Source organism: Anabas testudineus, chromosome 2 (assembly GCF_900324465.2).
Source record: "Anabas testudineus chromosome 2, fAnaTes1.2, whole genome shotgun sequence".
NCBI classification, from domain to species: Eukaryota; Metazoa; Chordata; class Actinopteri; order Anabantiformes; family Anabantidae; genus Anabas; species Anabas testudineus.
The window spans coordinates 26102977-26121435 of record NC_046611.1 but is presented as its reverse complement, the minus strand read 5'-3'; the positions used below and the strand labels follow the sequence as shown (position 1 = coordinate 26121435).

Genomic DNA, 18459 nt, shown 5'->3' with positions numbered 1-18459 from the left:
TATTAGCTTGTACACGTAAGTACACATGAATGCATCAAGTAGACAGATTATTCCTAGCACCTGTATCAACAGCTATTTTCATAAATCTTGCCCTGTCAAAATCTCAACAGGTCCTCAGATGTTTGCTGAGGTCATATTAAGTTGAAACTCATAAAGCTATACCAGGTTGGGTTCCACAAAGAGAACACGTAAAATATGGAAACCTATTTAGCTAATTCCAAAAAGGGTCTTTGCAGATCTTCAGTGTCATTTCTAGTTACAACATCTTTGCTAAAACTTCAACCAGCCTGTACAAAGATTTAAGATTAAATAACAGACATGACAAACTATATTACCAGGCTGCCCAGTCTCATTCATGGGTTAAACAATAATATTACTGTTCTCTTATAAAAAGTGTATTATAGTACAATACAATACTTGATTTCTTTGTTTAAAAAAAGTTAAAGATATTTGGAATTTAGTTATCAGGACTGTTACACAGTGACAAAAAAAATCATACAGGCGCTTATGAAAAGTCCTTAATTCTTTGCAGCCTTTTGTTTGTTGTAGCTTTGAATTTAAACTGCCACAGGTACAAAAAAAACTCTAACTAACCTTAGACTTGCCATATTCCCATCAAGCCAAACTCAAACTTGACTGAAATCCCCCTTTACAAAATATATTTTTAGGACAATCCAAATAGTGGTGAATTGCTTAGTTGTTTGCTTTATTAATGTGACTACACCCTAACTGGCATCCATAGACACCGTGTATTAAAGGTCACAAAATTCCATTTAGTCTAATGAAACTCTGTAGCCACATTTTGTGGGGAGACAAAGATCAGATTAAGTGTATAAAAACATTTCTAAAAAGTATCCCAGGGAGCACAGTGGCTTTAATAATTGTGAAATGTGAAATTCAGGAACCACAATGACTATTACTTGAGTTGACCGTCCAGCCAAACTGAGAAGTTAGTCAATAAGAGAGGTGACCAACCCAACAGTCACTCTAATAGAGCTTTAAAAGTCCTGTGCAGAGATCGGAGAACGTGCCTGAAGACTGGCCATCTCTGCAGTACTCCAGCAGCCAGACTTTTATCCCATAGTGGGTAGATGGAAGACACTTTGAAAAAGAAGGCATGTGTAAGCCTGCCTGAAGTTTGCCAAACAGTACTGAAGGAACTCTAAGAGGATGAGGAAAAAGATTATGTGGTTTGATGACACAAACACTGAAATCTAAACAAAACTCTAAGCATTTTATCTAGAAAACCTGTGAATCACGGCAGTAACATGCTATGGGAGTGCTTCTAGTGTTGGATGCATATTAGTTTAATATGTGTAATATAGAGCAGTTCAATGTAATGATCAGTACCAAGACAATAAGTTCCAGAACTACACAGTTTAGTTTCTGTTATCATCCAGCTTCTTTGTAGATACTACGAACAAATATTAGAAATTACAAAATACATTTAATAATGAGCACGCTCTCCTCCTTTATGTTTCCTCACATAACAACAATTATGGTTTCTTCATTTGTAATCACTGGCACCTAACAGGGCTGCCAACAGTGCGACTCCAAAGCTACCGACTGTCTGTGGTGATAAAATATTTCAAACATTGTCCTTAACTTGAATTGTGCTGGCTAGTCTGGTCCAAACCTCTTGAACAGATATGTGGCTGATATGATACCTACATACTTTCTTGGTGCATTTATAAATTATAGCACTGCTCAAAACCTTTAGATACACCATCTTTCACAGACAGCACTGTTCTTCCAGGAGTTCACTCATAAATGATGAAAGAATAGATTATGTGACTCACCACGCGGGCTGCTCTCTCCTGAGATTCACACTTTCTGCAGAACCAAGGACCAGTTGGCACCTGCACGATGCCATAGCAGGCTGATGAGAGGAAAAGGACAGCAATAAAAAAAACTTTAATAAATAAAAGTCATCACAAACACACCAAAAGACTACATCTTACATTACAGAATACATTTACACACCAGGCAGCTACACACCAAATGCTATCTGTTCCTAAACATTTTTACATGTGCCAGAAGGCAACTTTATAACTGAACTGGTACAAACAGTGTTCTGAGTATTGTTCAGCATTTTGTCAGATCAAAACAGCTGAATCCAGTTTAACACATGGTTGTTAAACTTTAAAACAGTTTAGGAACGGTTGTCAGCTGTAGAGATTGTATTTTAGTGTGGAAATAAGTGACTGTTAAAATAGTATATATATATATATATATATATATATATATATATATATATATATATATATATATATATATATATATATATATATATATATATATATAAATATAAAAGAGGATAGTCTACAAAATGGATTACAAGTCCAAAAACATTCTTGATTCTGTTATTTCTACGTGTGTTACTGGATTACAAAGATCCTTATAGGATTCAGACTTGAAGTTGTAGTGCAGCAGTGTTACTATAAATAAAACAGTACCACCCTAAATAGCCCACATTTACAGAACACAGGATACACACATTTTCAGATTATATCTGATCAGAGGCAATAATGCAATGAAATATGCAGCTAAAATCCATTTCTGAGAACAATACGCTCACAGGGTACCGAGTTCAAATGAGGAATGACTAGTGGCAAAACATCACACCGCAAACACATTTCAATTCCTCACAAATGTTTAAACATAACTAAATATTATACTTGTTACTGTATGTGTATTGTACTCTGTGTAGCACAGTATGTAGACAAATATTGAATATAACATAACTCTACTATGATCATTCACATGGGAACAATTACAAAATTATGAAAAGCTAAATAAGTTTCACATTTTCATAACTTTAACAGTTAAGAAATGTTATATATTGTACAGTAATCACATGAAACTGAGGATACTTACTTAGACTGATGCATTGTTGCTTGTGTACGCTGATCTACAATGCTATGACTCTTCTACAGTGTTCTTTTAACAACAGTATGTAGCTTATATTATTTAGCCTTCATATGAAAATGTTAAATTTGTACAAACCAGACACTGCCATAAAATTAGATTTGTAATATTTAAAATGTTCTTTTGATTCAAGTTATTAACAGGATTATTTGGGGACAAAACATTGCTAGTAATCCTTTACAAAATATGTTACATTTACAGAAACTGTCTGGACACTGCACTGAATAAAACAGAGTGGTGTTTCTTATCAGAATACAAACCATCTTTGTTTTTGACTAATACCGTACAGTTTCTCTGCTGCCAATAACTCACTAAAGGAAGAAAAAGTGCTGGCCTGAGTGTTTCTCCAACCCCAATGTGTCTCTGCAAAGCATCAGACACTTCACTAAAATATGAAATATGATTTTACACTTGTGCATCTAAGAATAGACTCTTAGATAGAATAATCTGTAATATACAGATATGCTCCTGTCAGACCTACTTCACAATCCAAAACAAACAAGGGTAAATACACAGACATGCATCTGTATGGGTTCACAGTTGCTGACATTTCAAATAGTCTTCGGTCTCCCACTGTTTGCCAAGTGGACACATGGCCAGCTGCTAAATTTGTAAACACTGGACGTCATCATCTGAGTCATCTTGGCTTAGCACTGGCTTGGAGCACTGCAGCACAGTTGTTACACTAGAAGCTAACACGACCCCATCAGATGTCGTTGTTTTGTTGCTATAAATGGACCAAAATGTTTGACTGCCAGCGTGAAAACTTAATACATTGTTCATGCAGTTTGTACTATAACAATGTTACTGCTGATACTCTGGGTGGGATCACACATTTTAAAATCCTCCATGGGAACTTCCCGCACTAGGCTTGCACTTTTTTGACAAGTGTCTCCCTCCTTCGCTAACTTCTGTCCCACTGGACCGCTCGCTTTTGACATGGATAATTATCACGACTTGTAGCCAGAAATGTGTTCGTGCAGCAGCTGCTGCCAGCTATTACACTAAGCAGATTAGCTGCAGAGCCATGGCAGTGGAGTGTCCTGCTGTATGATCTGAGTCTGACCCCAGCCTGGCCTTGCTGTGGGCAAACGAACAAGGCTCCATAACCTTGTAACCAGACAACGCTAACTAGCCTGAAAGCTAAATGCTACCTGCTAGCCGATCTAGTTAACAGCACAGCCGTACCTTGATGCACGGCAACGTTGCAGCCGTGTCCGTCGCAGTAAACCAGCGGGTTTTCTGCCCACCCTCTCTCGTCTGAGCACACGCAGCAACCTCCGATCATCTCCTTCATGTTATTCGTCGAGAACTCGTCGTCCGCCGCCAGACAACGCTCGCCGGAGACCATCTACGAAGAAAGCGGACATGCGGAGGAATACGACAAGATGAACCGAAACCTTCGCCGAAGACGTCCCTCTTTCCCCTGCTACGCCGTTTTAGGTCCCACTCGGTCGAAATGTCATGTTTTAAACGTGTTTACGTCCCTTTTCGACACCGTATTTTTTACCAAAACATCCACTTCACGGCGCGACGATGAGAACAGGGGGGATTTCGTAGAGAACAGGAAATGCGTAATGACGCCGACGTAAGGCGCGTGTGTGTGCGTGACCTCTGACAACACGCAGAAGGCGGATGTGATTGGACCGTCCACAGCAGCGTTCATTTTGGATCCACATGGCAGCAATGGTTTGAACTTTTGAAGCAAAGAGGCTTCCCCTGGTTCACTGAAATCACAGTAACAACATGCCAAAGTGGCGAAAAAGTACAGGATCAGTGACAGAAACCCACCAAGTTTAACTGCAAGCTGATTAAAGACCATATTCACATACATGTACAACATTTGTACAGTAAGGACTGTGATTCTTGATGTGATCACTGGGCTCAGAAGAGTCCATGATGTACAGCAGAGCAAGTGTGTTGAAAGGAAATTTGAAGTTACCCTGTTTTCTGAGAGAATCATGTTTGATTTCTCTTTGTAATACATACATTTAGAGATTACATTGTCTGGTTCAAGCTTTACAATGATGAGAATGAGCTTTTTTAATGATTTCAAATGTAACATAGACATAATATGGTGCAAATATTACATTTAGTTCAGGGGCATTTTAATTAGAATAGTTATTATTAGTAGTAGTATTAGTATTATTAATGTACTAAACTTGTTTTATTTTGCACACTAAACAATGAAGTGATTAATTAAGATGACTTAAATTGTAACGCTGCATATATTGTGTGTATATATCGCGCCTATAGTAAACACTTACTGGTTGCTTTTCTCCAGTTAGAATTTGTTTTGCACAAGTGTTTAAACTTCCCTCTTCTTTATCTATATTATAATATCTCTATGCTTCTATTTTTAAAAATCCTATGGATGACATAACTTAGTTTTCAGTTCAAATGGTGAGGTGAAACTATAGTTGTAGACTTAGTCCTTGCTGTAGTCCTGCTCCTCTGAAAACTGTGCCCTTTTTTAAATATTAATTTAGTAGAGATATGCTGACAAAAGCTTTCAAGACTCAGACTCATTGAACTCTCCAGTAGTGCAGATATTCTCAACTCTAAAATTTTTTTTAAACAAGGCTTACCTTTCTAACCATCCGGAGAATTTCAGGTTTTGTAGCATCTTTATTTATGGTAATATCATAATGACATACCTGAAGGGTTGGACAGAGTGTGGTGAAGCAGGGAGAGGAAGGGCTGGGCGGAGCAGAGTGACTAGATTTTTCAGGTTCATGCTGCTGTCCCTCAGCTTAAATTTGCATAATGGAACTTGAAAGTCAAGCAAAGCCTTTCTGGCACAGACGTGAGGGCAGATGCCTTAAGCAAATGCCATAGAGAGGCATTGGGGATCGTCTAGTTACCTAGGCCTATATTAAGAACCTGATCATTGTCCCTTCCTGTAGAAGATAGAAATCTTGTTTTGTAGTTTAATGTGTTAATGTAGAGACAAAGCATGAACTGTTTGACATTTTGTCAGTAGTGGTCAAAGTGTTTGTTTCCCTTGTCTTAACTACCCCTAGTGGCTTGATAGGTTCTTACATGTAAATTTTGGGTTCGCTTAATACTGGGTTAGAGTGTTATTAACCTGCCCTCGAAGCACTGGTGGATTGCTGGAAGGACAGTACAGCGGTATTTAAAGAGTTCATGAACATTCAGCATTCCTGGCTCCTCTCACTGCAATGACTGTAACTAATGGAAATTGTACCAGTGACTTATAAAGAATCTTTGCACCTCTTGTGCTGAAACAAAATGGTTTAATACATCTACAACCTGGTTTACTGAAGAAACACAATGTCTTAAGCAGACTAATTAGTGTTGAACAACAAAACAGGAAGTGCTCTACCTCAAATGTGCACTGAATTACAAGGTTGCTGTGCAGCTAGGGCAGTATACTGTATATTTTTACTATATTCACTTTGGTATTTTGATTATTTATTAGAGACATATTGTTATAACCCCTCCCTGTGATAATACAATTACATATTACAATATAGTCAATCCATTGACCATTTTTGTTAGAAACCAGTTCCATTCAATGGTGGAGTTGCGCCGCATTTGTGTCCCCACCTGAATGACACCACAATACGACGAGAAGAACTACAGTAAATAAACTCCTTACATTCGTAAGGGTGCTTCTCCCCATAATAAAAGAAGTAAACACTGGAATGAAATGACGGATGAGAACAAAACACTGAGTAAACGACATCCAGACCAGGATTCAGGACAATGTATGTGTGTATTTTCTAGGCTGCCATTTGTAGCTATTAGGATAATGTTGAATGGTAGCCTACTGGTGTTACATCATTAGGGACCTGTTTTCCATATTCTAAATATACTATGTTAATCTATTTGTTACATGGAACTTTGTTGGAAGATGCACAGACTTTCAGCCTCTGCTGCTCTTCCTAGGCCTTTCTTCCGTTTTGCTCCTGCTAAAGCATCTTGTTTTCTGGGGTGTGCCCTTATCTATTCTAAAGGTTAAAGGATGTTGTATGCTCTACAGATTTTAGAGCCCTTTGAACCAAATTAAAATCTGATTTCCCAATTGCGTCTGTTGTTTTTTCCACACCAGTTTTAAGTCAATTTCAAGTACCCACAACACTTTTATGAGCATGAAAACATCTATTTTTAAAGGCATAGGCCCAATTAGTGTGCAGCAAGTAGACTTGAGAAAGCTTTTCATTCACTGATGATGAAAACCTTTATCTTTCAACAGACATTAAATGAAGCTCTGAGAAGCCTGTACCAGGATGTATCATACCTACCCATATACAGTTTTGTTTTGACAGCATCCCCATGCTGTTGCCGGAACACACACGCTAGTCCAAGCACTCAGCTGCTGCTTGCATCACCGATTCCTCTGAGCGAGCTCCCGCTCTCGGTTTCCAGAGAAACGTAATGACTTGCCAATAATGCGCAAGAGCACACGAGCGTCCTCCGCGTAATATGGTGAGCGAGAGGTCCCTGGGAGTGCCTGCCCATTGTTTGCTTTAATTTCAAATTGCTCAAATGCTCCAGTCGACACTGGGCACTGCACTAAAAGGGGGTGTGGGGGGATGGGGAGCTGGGGAAAAGGGAAAAAAAGTGAATTGTGTGTGGCAGGGGGAAACCTATTAGAGCTGGAGAGAACAAAGGGAGGCGAAGGAGGGGCAGCGGTTATGGAGGGGCCCATATAGCTACTGAAACATTGAAAATGGCAAATGATTTTTACAACTTGCACTTGATTAAGTCAAAGTCTGCACGAATCATGTGTAATGTTCCTCAGGTTGTCAGAGAAGAGCTTTCTCTGAGGCAGAAAATTGCACTGACGCTGTTTGCTCCTCATGACTATGGCTGACCTCAAAGTACATATGGCACGTAGAGCTTTTATACTATTTAAAATATCCTATGGTTATAACTGTGCTCTCTCTGTGTTTTAGGCCTTTGTGGTTCATATTGTATATCAAACTTGCATGTGGATACAGATCTGTAAATCCCCTGCAGCAGCCTTTCTGCTATTAGCCTGAGTCTGTTTGGAAACAATGGGTATCTGTCTTATTGTATTCTTCCATATTCTTTTGCCATATAAAAGATCTATATTCACAGAATAGCTGCTCTCAGTGTCCTCAGAAATGCGTGTTTCTGCACAGTATGTTGTCTGTTCCAGTTACTGCTGTCATCTCCAGTGATGTACAATGGCAAAGTTGGCATTAGGTGAAAAAACAGAAATAAAAGAGTGAAGCAACATCCTAGATTTTATTGTAGTAATTTAATTGATTCTGTGGTGAGAAAGTGTTTTGAAGAACCATGCAAAAAAGCTACTTCGTGTTCTGTGTGTTCTTTGGTGTATATTTAATTCTCTCTCTTAAGATGCCTTTATGGCACTTGAGATTTAAAAAGTCCAAAGGACCCAGTTCTGCATATGTCTGCATAAGCTGGGTGATGTTTTATGGTCTATCTGTGCAGAATGAAGAACGTAGGAACAAAAAAAAGCAGCCCCACAGGCAGCTGCTTCAGAAATATTTCTAACCAGTTTCTTTTTTTTCTTTTACAGAATTTTTTGTAGGTTTAATTTTAAATAGATAAAGCCAATCTGCACTCAATACTCCTTAAGACAGTCAAATATGTTTTGAGATATTTTTGCTAACTCTCTGCAGGCTTTTCACTCCTGGATGGGGGCAGTTCATATCTATCCTGCTGGTGTCTTCTCCGGCTTTACAGATTGGATGGTGAGTGTCTGTGAACTGCCATCTTCAGGTTTATGTTTTCCAGGGTTTAAGTCTGGGCTTTGGTTGGACCGATCAAGGGTCAGTCAGTGACTTTTCCTAAAGTCACTCCTGCATTGTCTTGGCTGCATGCTTCAGGTCATTACTGTGCTGAAATACAAACAGGTTACATGCACTCTATAGACGGGTTTCTTCAAGGACCTGTCTGTATTTGTTCTACCTAAAGAGCTCATCAGAGACTTAATAGACCAGAGAATATTTTTCCCTAATACAATGAGTCATTAAAATCCTGTTTGGCAATCTCCAAACAGGCTTTCATCTGCCTTTTACTTAAAGTGTTGTCTGTCACCATCACTGCAGAGGAATTCTGACACTCTGTAGTAACCACTGGGTTCCTGGTCCCCACTCTGACCAAGGCCCTTCTTGCCAGGTTTCTCAGTTTGGCAAGACAGAGAGCTCTAGGAAGATGTCTAATTTTTCACAACTATTGAAGCCACCAATTAAAAGTCTTTCCCTGATCTATACGTTAGTACAATCACATTGTTGAGGTCAACAGAAAGTTCCTTGGTGCTTCATGCTGTGGTTGAGTGTGTGGTCTTTATACACAGTGGTGGTTTTCTTTACTAAACTATTCCACAGGTGGACTCAAGTCATGTTGTAGATGGTTTGTACAGCAGATCTTGCATCAGCAGGCACCTGACCACAGTTTGGACTGCCACAGCATTTGAGAGAGTCAAACAATACATTTAAAAACAGGTTTCCACTTTTTCATTCTAGTCTATGGAAGCTAGATTGATTGACAATTGAATCAGTTTGACATTTAGTCTACACTACAGGGAGAGTGTGCAAAAAATTAAGGGGTCTGAATACTTTCTGAAGCTACTATATATATATGTTGGCTGTGACCTAGCATTGTGTTAAGGCATAGCACACACAAGTGCTGTCTACTTGATTGCATAGTTATTTATTTTGTCTGGTGTGATTATTGTTGTCCTCTAAATTGCCTATATGACTCCAACTCCACTGGCGCTTATTTGTTTTGTAGACATTTATAAATGACTAGAAACACACAGGAGCTAAGAATGCACATTGCAAACATTACACTGGCTAGAAATTCCAAATTTGGCCATAGACATTGGGCCCCAAATGTGTGCATGTGTGTGTTGCAGGGGAGCAGAAAACGAAAGCGGCCTGGGAGGAATTTTTTCATGCATAGAGCTCATAAGCTTCAACAAATGACTACTGACAGCTAAGGATAGGACTTTTATTTTGAAGCAGCTGTGTTCATTAAATAGATGCCATATGCTTGTTCTCAGATCAGTTTGTTAGTAGTGAGTAATGGATGTTTTTTCATGTGTGTTAGATAAAAATGTAAACCATGTAGATCGTGCTAAACAAAATAAACAACCTACAGTTGTTTGTTGATTAAAATATATATATATATATGTGTGTGTGTGTGTGTGTGTGTGTGTTGTGTAATATGTTTGATCAGTTACACAATCTAGCCTATAAATGTAGCCCAACTCCTATTCTTTAGGGTGGTTATATTGAAACACAATGTCAGACACTGCAGCAATACACACTAACCCAGCAGATTGTCAACCTTTCAAACGTGTTGAAATCAAATACCCCTACATTTACATTTAAATTGGGTGTAATTAACAATCAAACCATCTCCCCATTGCATGAATACAGCTAAGTTTTAGTTAGGATTATCAGATCATTAAATCTAAGTGAGCCTGATATTCATTTAGCCAGTAAGTTTAAACTATGAGAATTCACAAATGCTTTTTATCTCTGGCATAATGCATATCGTTTTTAAAGTCATGACTGTGACAGACAGTGTACATCCACATGCACATTCACTTATTATTTTCTTCCAAAAGATTTCAACAAATGATCTGGAAAACTGAGAAGAAAAGGGAGAACACGTCGTGATCAGCCGCTGATACTTCTGGACTTTTTTTTTTTTTCATTTGCTGCTGATTTAGTCTTTACTCTCCATATACTGGGAAAGCGTGAAATGACCTGAACCCAACGCTCCCATAATGTTCCCTTCCTGGCTACGCCACATTCAGCGCTATCAGTATTTACCCGAGGTCGCCTCTCTGGTCGGCAACTAGCACAGGGGCCCAGAAAAAAATACAAACAGTCCCAACATGGCGAGGTGAAAGGTGAAGAGAGCCCTCCCCCCACCACTGTCGGCACACACTTCAGGCTCGGATTGCATGTAAAATCACATCCCCCCCTGGGGGGTGAGGGGTGGAGAGGAATTCATTGTTTAGGCATGGGGCAGTGGGTTTGTGTCATAAAAAGTCTCTGCTCTTACAAGTGACTGCGCCTCCTTGACCAAGTGTCTCCATAAAGCTCAATGCAAAACAAACGACTCGGAGCTGGAGGGGCAACACGTTTGGTTTGTGTTTGGAAGCATTTGTACATGTCTAAAATCCACCAGATGACACACATCTCCACTGTATGGCGTGCGTGGACCTTCTATGTATTTGATAAACACGGGCTATATATTACATAAACAATGCTGGAGACTGGGGCATTGAAGTTTCAAACAACTTCCCTCCCGTTGAAATGTTACATTGCACAAAGCTGTGGAGCTCTGGTCATGCGCTCTAATCCGCTCATCTCCACAGTGGAACAGTGGGAAATAGAAATGTAGGTAAAACCTGCAGCCAGACGTCGCCATGAGGCAAACATCTGCAATAATAACCTCTGTATTATTCTTTCACTTTTTTGCTTTTACTTCAGTGTGGGCTGCACTAAGAATCATCGTATTGTTTGCATCTATAGATCAAAATTACAAAGACCAGACACAAGTCCATGAACTAAACTCCTGCAGATCAGTGTTTTGGTGTCGTCTCTGCACTGTAACTCCGGGCATGCAACAAATCAAGCCTGAACATGAGCGGACTGATGTCCACCACTGGGAATGAGCAGGATTTGGTGATTTGGGACTTTTCCCCCTGCCTCACTAACACACAGCGGGCTGCTTTAGGAAGCCTCCGCCGTGCATGAGGTCTCTCTCTCGGTCACTCGGTGCCGTACCCTCCCCTCCAGGCCGGTCGACATCCAGGCAAACATGAGAGGCGGTCCCTGGTCTGAGTTTGAATTACTCAGATGTGTAGGCTACCCATAAGGTTATTTTATTCATTAATTATTTATTTGTGGTATTTTTTGTTGTTTTAGGAGGTTGCTTTGCACTTCAGATCTTCGGATAACCTGAGGTTGAAGTTAAGTACAATGTTCACGGAGTCATAATGAGACAGTCATGGTGTCTGCTGGAAGAAAATAGATCCTTTATGATTTGACATATGACATGTGACAGCAACTGTTTTTCCATGTTTTATTTTATTTGAATAATTTAAGATGGTACATTTATTTTTTATTTTTTGCTTTCAAACTGAGTGAGATTTCCTGTTTTAAATAATCATGTAAGGAACCATTGAGTTTAATAAAAAAATTAATTAATATTTTACGCTTATCTCTGTGCAATCCTCTTTTGTGATGCATGATATATTTGTAGCCTGTTCTACCCAAGGAGCGTTAGGTCAGCAGGAGAGAATTGTTTAGCACCTTTAAATCTTCTGAATTCAAGAGAGGATCCTGCATGTAAGCAGGGAGAAACAATAAGCACGTGTTGTGTGAAAGAGGAAAAAACAGGTTCCCGGAGGAATAACGCGCAGTGGTCAGGACGTTGGGATGAAACAAGCCTTGACTGCTTCTCCCTGTGTCTCCCAGGCCGGGCACCGCACTATGGGAGTTATTTCCCCGGGGATCCGGACTTCAAAAAGCTGCCCCTCCTCTCACTTCACTCTGCAGCGTCCGTGAAACTCCACATGCTCCATGTATTAATGCTGCCATATAGAATCAGCACGTGAGGGGCGAGTTGTGCTGCAAACAGAGCGAGGGGAGCTCGACGTGCATGTCCTGTAGAGACTGCAGGTCAGATGAGGAGTATGAGAGTTACAACTGGAAGGCGATAAGGTGACCTGGCAGTGTATAAGACGTACATACACAGAACAGTGATCGTTACACAGGAGCGCACGAACACACACACACACACACACACACACACCTCTTATGGTGTTTTATTTACAATACTGAGCCGAACCTCTACTGTGTGGTTAGTTGCTGTAGTTTCCTCTATATACCTTCTTTGGCTTATCGAGGTTTTCACACCAGAAACTACTACAATTACAACTTTTGATTATCCCTACAATTCTGCCTCAGCATTACGCACGGCCACTGCAATGGAAGCTATTAAAGTGGAGGAAACACACGTTGCAGTAAAAAGAGAAATCTATTGTTGTACTGTAGACTGACATTTCAAGGTGCAACACTATGACCCAAATCATCTACATAGGCGCACTCACATACAGCTTTGGTTTGTATGATCTTGTCTGTAAGTCCACCCCTGCCACCATGGTGATCGTGGTCTCCAGTTTATCATTGCTTGTAGTTTTTGCTATGATCCACTCTAGTTCAGAGGTTTGACTAGGAGTTATAAAAACAACGTGTTTGGTGTAACACCGAGGCACCATCGATGCTATTCGGCGTTCAGTGGATGGTCTGTAAATAAGCCAAAAGGCTTAACGTTGTGGAGATGAGCATGCCCAGTCTTAAGTTTGACCCAGTAGCGCACAGCATTACCCGTGAGGAACGGGCCACAAGGGATTCACGTGTTTTACAGATAACAAAGACAGAACATAACGCACAGTGTATTGAAGAAATGTGCCTGAGGGGCGACACACATTAGCCAGTCCAAACAGCCTTCTGTAGGCCTACCGGTAATTCAAACAATTAGCCTACGTAGAGCACTACACAGTCACATTATTCCTCTGCTGTCTATGGATCTGTGTATTTGTGTGTGGAACACGTGCACGCATACATTTGTTCATGCTGTGCCAAACGCGCGCGCACACACACACACACACACACACACACACACACACACACGTTCACAATGACATAATGAGTGTATTTTCGGTGTGCACAATGTGTGCACGATATCATGCAGGACACGAGACACAGAAGAATTCCCCACAGCAGAAATAAAATCTCTGGACAGGATGACTACGTTATGTTCAATCATCGAAGCCCGAGTTCCTGTTCCCCCTATTTTCTCCAAAGCTACTTGTTGATATAAATGCGTTTTTAAATACTGACTTAATTTAGCAACATAGAAATGATCAAAGATATTGAATGGTATATTTTAGAATTGATGCTACACTGTCTTATGAATTAATGAAACGCTGAGGGCTCTTCATTGGGTGTTTTAAGAGGCTACGGCGTCAACCTGCACTATTGTGGGAAAAGCAGCCCTGACTCTGCACTTTGAGCCTGTCCAATCACTGCTCGCTTTGTTTTACCAGAGTGAAAAGTATGCTGCAGTTTAACAGGGATTTTCCGGTTTAGAAGTACTCCACTGAATTCGCATTAACGTAATTTCGACAGTGTGGGGGTATTTACATTAAAAAAAAATAAAAAAAAATCAGTCGTAATTATTGCACGCGTAAATACATAATGCAACTTATAAAGAGGGCTACAGCTCGCGTTGCAACACATTTCAAAATATTTTACGCACACACACAAATGCAAACACTGCAAACTATGTAAAGTCTATATTTAAAAAGAAAAACGGGAAATGCCGATTTAATTTATTACGGTGCACAAATCAATACGGGGCCTGCATATTCAGAACACACAATGTAGAATAAGTAGGTCATTCTATAGGCAACCAGCGAGGGAAAAAATCGTATGGAGCAAAAGCTTGAGCCAACAAAAGCAGATGAGTTGAGCCCTGGTCAGGGCAGCAGCCTGAACGTGGAAAAGCAGCTCTGCAAGTGGAAAAAGCAAATGTCTTTGTTTACACCGAAGCGTCTTAAATAACTGGGGTGTGGAGTCATTTTACCAACGTGTAATCGATTGCACTTAGGACCACTGCCGCATGGGTTTTGATGTGGACCAAAAGGGAACGGCACAATACATTCCAGTCTTATCATGACATTTCACAGTCTCAGGCTACCTCTGCTTGAACGCGCACTGTGGACTGGGTGGATTTTCGGCCGCACTTCGATCACCCTTTTAAACGTGGACTTGTCATACCCACGTTATTTACTCCACCAGCCTGTAGTATGGACGCAATTCTAAACTATTGTAATGGTTGGGTGTGGGAGGGGTGGAGATGGAATATCCATTTTTATTGCATCACCTGTCAACTGCGTCCAATGGGCGTCGACTCCGAGGGCATTAATTGATGAAGGTGTCTCCAGACTGGCGCACCTCCGCTCTCTGTCATTTTATTTGTGGCTGAACCAGCAGCCAGATTAGCAGCTGCATTTTAGCTCTTATTCTGTTTCTTTCTGTCCTCGACTCTCTCTCTCTCTCTCGCTCTCTCTTTCTCCCTCCCCTCCACCCTCACAACTCACTCTCCCTCCCTCCCTCTCTCTCTCTCTCCCTCTCTCTCTCCCTCTCTCTCTCTCTTCTATTTTATCCCTCTGGCTGAGGCAGTGGTGTACACCTTCTCTTCGTCCTGCTGCCGACCAAAGGGGAGTGGAGCCGGCAGAGGCAGGTAGCAGCAGCCCAGGCTTGGTGGGCACATTCGTCGCATTCCTCCACCATGCCCGGCCGGGGCAAGAGGCGACGAGTGGATGCTGTCGGTTCGTACAACCTATTAGACACCGACAGCTCCATTTAACTCCGCATGTCAAAGTTTTAATTTTCATGACGCAGCAGCAGTGGGGATGGATTAAAGGCATGAGCAGGATGCCTTGAGCTGGCGACCCTCTTAAAAAAAATCCCTAATATACTAAGAGTTATTGCACGGATAATACATGTTTTACACGGATATATAAAACATGGAAGACCTGGAGTGTGGCTTTGAGGAAATGCAAGGAGTGAGACTTGGATACCTGCTCATCAAAGGGAAGCAAATGTTTGCTTTGTCTCAGGTCTTCACCGACCTGCTGAAGAACATCCCTCGGACCACGGTGCACAAGCGCATGGACCACCTAAAGGTGAAGAAGCACCACTGCGACCTGGAGGAGCTGCGGAAGCTTAAAGCAATAAACTCTATAGCTTTCCATGCCGCTAAATGCACTCTCATATCTCGGGAGGACGTGGAGGCTCTGTATTTCTCCTGCAAGACGGAGCGGGTGTTGAAGTCCAACAAAAGGAAAGCGAAAGCGGTGTGTTCCCCCGGGGATGGGGATGCGTCCTCGGGGCTCCTCTGTGCGGACGCCGAGCTGTGGAAGGAAAAAGTTTGGTTTAGTTTGCACAGTGTCCCGGAGACTGTGACACTTCACGACAAAACGGGCAGGAGGAGAGAGCTGACTCCTCGCCTTACAGACTCCAAACTACCTCAATTTTACCACGAAACCCACGGACGGGATTACCGTTCGGCGACTAAATCCAGTCACAAACACTTTAAAAACTATGAAACAGCGAAAATAACAGGGAACTGCGTTACTTTGAGCCAAAGGCACTCCTTTTTCAGGAGCGCGGTAAGCCGGCAGTCGGTGGTGCTCCAGTCCGCCTTAGCTGCTCAGTCCAGGCTCTCTCGCCCAGCCGGCGACCTACTTCACAAAAGGAAGAGGAGGCGAGAGGGGGGCGGCGGCAGAGACAGCGCGAGGCACTCGTGGAGCAGGAGCAGACAGGCGCACCAGCATGCGCCACCGGTGCTGCTCGTACAACCCAAAACATCCGGCAGCCACGGGACCTCGTTTGGTGCTTTCCACCTCGGTCCGGATTTCTATCTTGACCCCAGACCTTACCATCATCACCACCACCAGCATCACCATCATCATCACCATCACCACCTCGAACCCGGTTTCCCCGACGGTTACAGCAGCGACACCGAGTCCAGCACCAACTCAGACCGGGCATACCCGGACTCGGACTTTGGCTCCGGCTTCTCCACCACCAGCAACTCCGGGAGCTCAGAGGAAGAGGAGGAGGGTAAGGATGAAGATGACACGCAATCGGAGAGTTCAGAGGTCAGCTCAGACGAGGAGGAGAGCTCCTCTCAGTCGGACTCAAGTTCTGTTTCCAGCCGTGTTTCGGTCCAGAGCATCCGGTTCAGACGGGCCCGGGTTGGTTCTCTCGCCAAAAGCCTCAGCACGAGTAAAGCACCTTTGGTCCTGCAGCCCACGTTTCACTACAACAACCAGCAGCAGCCGGAGAAACAACACAGGACACTGTGCCATGTCGCTGCGTCGCAGACAGGAGACACCAGACTGGACACACGTCAAAAATGTGAATTTCCATGCAGTGAAACTAGAAAAGACTTGGGAGCCTCACAGCCACCAAACTTTAACTCGGCCGGTGTGGGGGAGAGCTTTTTCACGGAGTCCAAAAGGGAAAAGACGACTGAGACTGAGCTAAACAAGGCTGATCCTGTGGATGACCCGGCGTCATATTCACCGGGATTCAACCGGAGTAAGGCCTTTCATCCCTCACGCAGAACACCGGGGCATCCCAACAAATGCACCCCTGGACTGAGCGCCCAGTGTGAGCAGGACAAAGACACCAAGCTCCCCAAATGCACCGACAAAAGAGAGGCGAAATCCACCAGCCTCAAGCTGCCTACACCACTGAAAAAAATAAAGACAGAGGCGGAGGAGCCCTCTGTGACCGCCGCCCCCCACTCGGACAGCGGCAGGACAGCCAGGACACCACCCTTCAACCTCCACACTGTGAAAGTTAAAGTGGAGGAAAGCTGTGATGAATATGAATACCAGAGCCAGGCCACTGTAGTCAGATGTAAAGGAGATAAATCAGACACCAGCAATAGCCAATACTCCAACGGAGCCATCAAACAAGGGGACTTTTTAAACAGCATCAAAGCCACAGAGAGGAGCCCTGATGTGGCCCCCAGTCCCCCCTGCGGTCCTCAGGAATGCAGGAGCACCCAGGACACCCCCCGTGTCGAGGAGGGGGAGCCCAGGAGCAGACACTGTAGGGCTCATGTGCTGGGGAACAAGAAACCTCGAGTTTCCAGAACCCAAACAAAACAAAACGTGCCCAGGGTCAACAAGACTGCCTCATCTTCTTCTTCTCCTTCTTCTTCTTCTTCTTCTTCTTCTCGCCCCATAGGCTGCGACGATGCGTCCACGGAGGATTTACCGAGCAGACGTAAACGCAGCAACGCGATCACTGTAGCATCCCCTGCAAAAATGCCTTTCAGCCTAATGGCAAATTTCCCATCCCCGCCGTCCCTGGTTGTTGGCAGCGACGGGGATTTGTGCCCTGCTTACTCCCTGAACTCGCTGAGGGGCCCCGGACCTCCCCCTCCGTCCCACCCCGTGTGGAGGTGGCAGCCAGGCGGCCAGATTCTCCCTCCCCCACACGCTCAGAGAACTAGGAAATACTGAGCTGCTTTTTTAAAGTGCAAAAACAAAAGCCCTCACCGTGTCCACCTCCAACCTAATCGCAGCCTGAGTCTTAATGTGAGCGCACCAGTTCGCTCCCAGCTTCACTGGTGTATTATTATGATTTTTTCATCCTTTTTTTTTTTTTTATTTCCCCTCTAAGAATGGATTTACATTCCGCTTTGTTTTGAAGTTTGATCGAGGAAACCCTACAAGGTCCCCATCTGGAGCCTCATAAAACGCCCACATGGCTGTGAGACGTCGCTCGTGGATTTCTCCTTTAAAACACTCGTGTTTTAAATCTTAAGCAATATGTTAAGTTTTCCCTGTTGTGTTTACTTGAGTTTTCTTATCCGTCTGAACTCCATTGTTTCTTCTTCGCTTTTCTATGCTCGACCTGTTGGATTGTATGTTGCCAGGTTTTCAGTGGTTTGTGCTTTGTC

At 42.7% G+C, this 18459-nt stretch overlaps 2 protein-coding genes across 2 annotated transcripts in view; one reads left to right on the top strand and one right to left on the bottom strand.

Moving 5' to 3' along the window:
• The window catches only part of mllt10 (MLLT10 histone lysine methyltransferase DOT1L cofactor), a 42025-nt gene extending 37533 nt beyond the window's left edge, over nucleotides 1–4492 (bottom strand). The window contains exons 1-2 of the mRNA XM_026362058.1: nucleotides 4117–4492; nucleotides 1800–1879 (exon numbers count right to left, since the gene is read on the bottom strand). Coding sequence (XP_026217843.1) covers nucleotides 1800–1879; nucleotides 4117–4279 — 243 coding nt within the window. The 5' untranslated portion in view covers nucleotides 4280–4492. The remainder of the gene's footprint in view (nucleotides 1–1799; nucleotides 1880–4116) is intronic.
• A 10697-nt stretch (nucleotides 4493–15189) lies between these two features.
• skida1 (SKI/DACH domain containing 1) lies at nucleotides 15190–18019 on the top strand. The gene has a single exon (XM_026363507.1). It carries the CDS (start codon nucleotides 15506–15508, stop codon nucleotides 18017–18019), a length of 2514 nt encoding a protein of 837 aa, XP_026219292.1. The 5' UTR covers nucleotides 15190–15505.
• The last annotated feature ends 440 nt before the right edge of the window (nucleotides 18020–18459 follow it).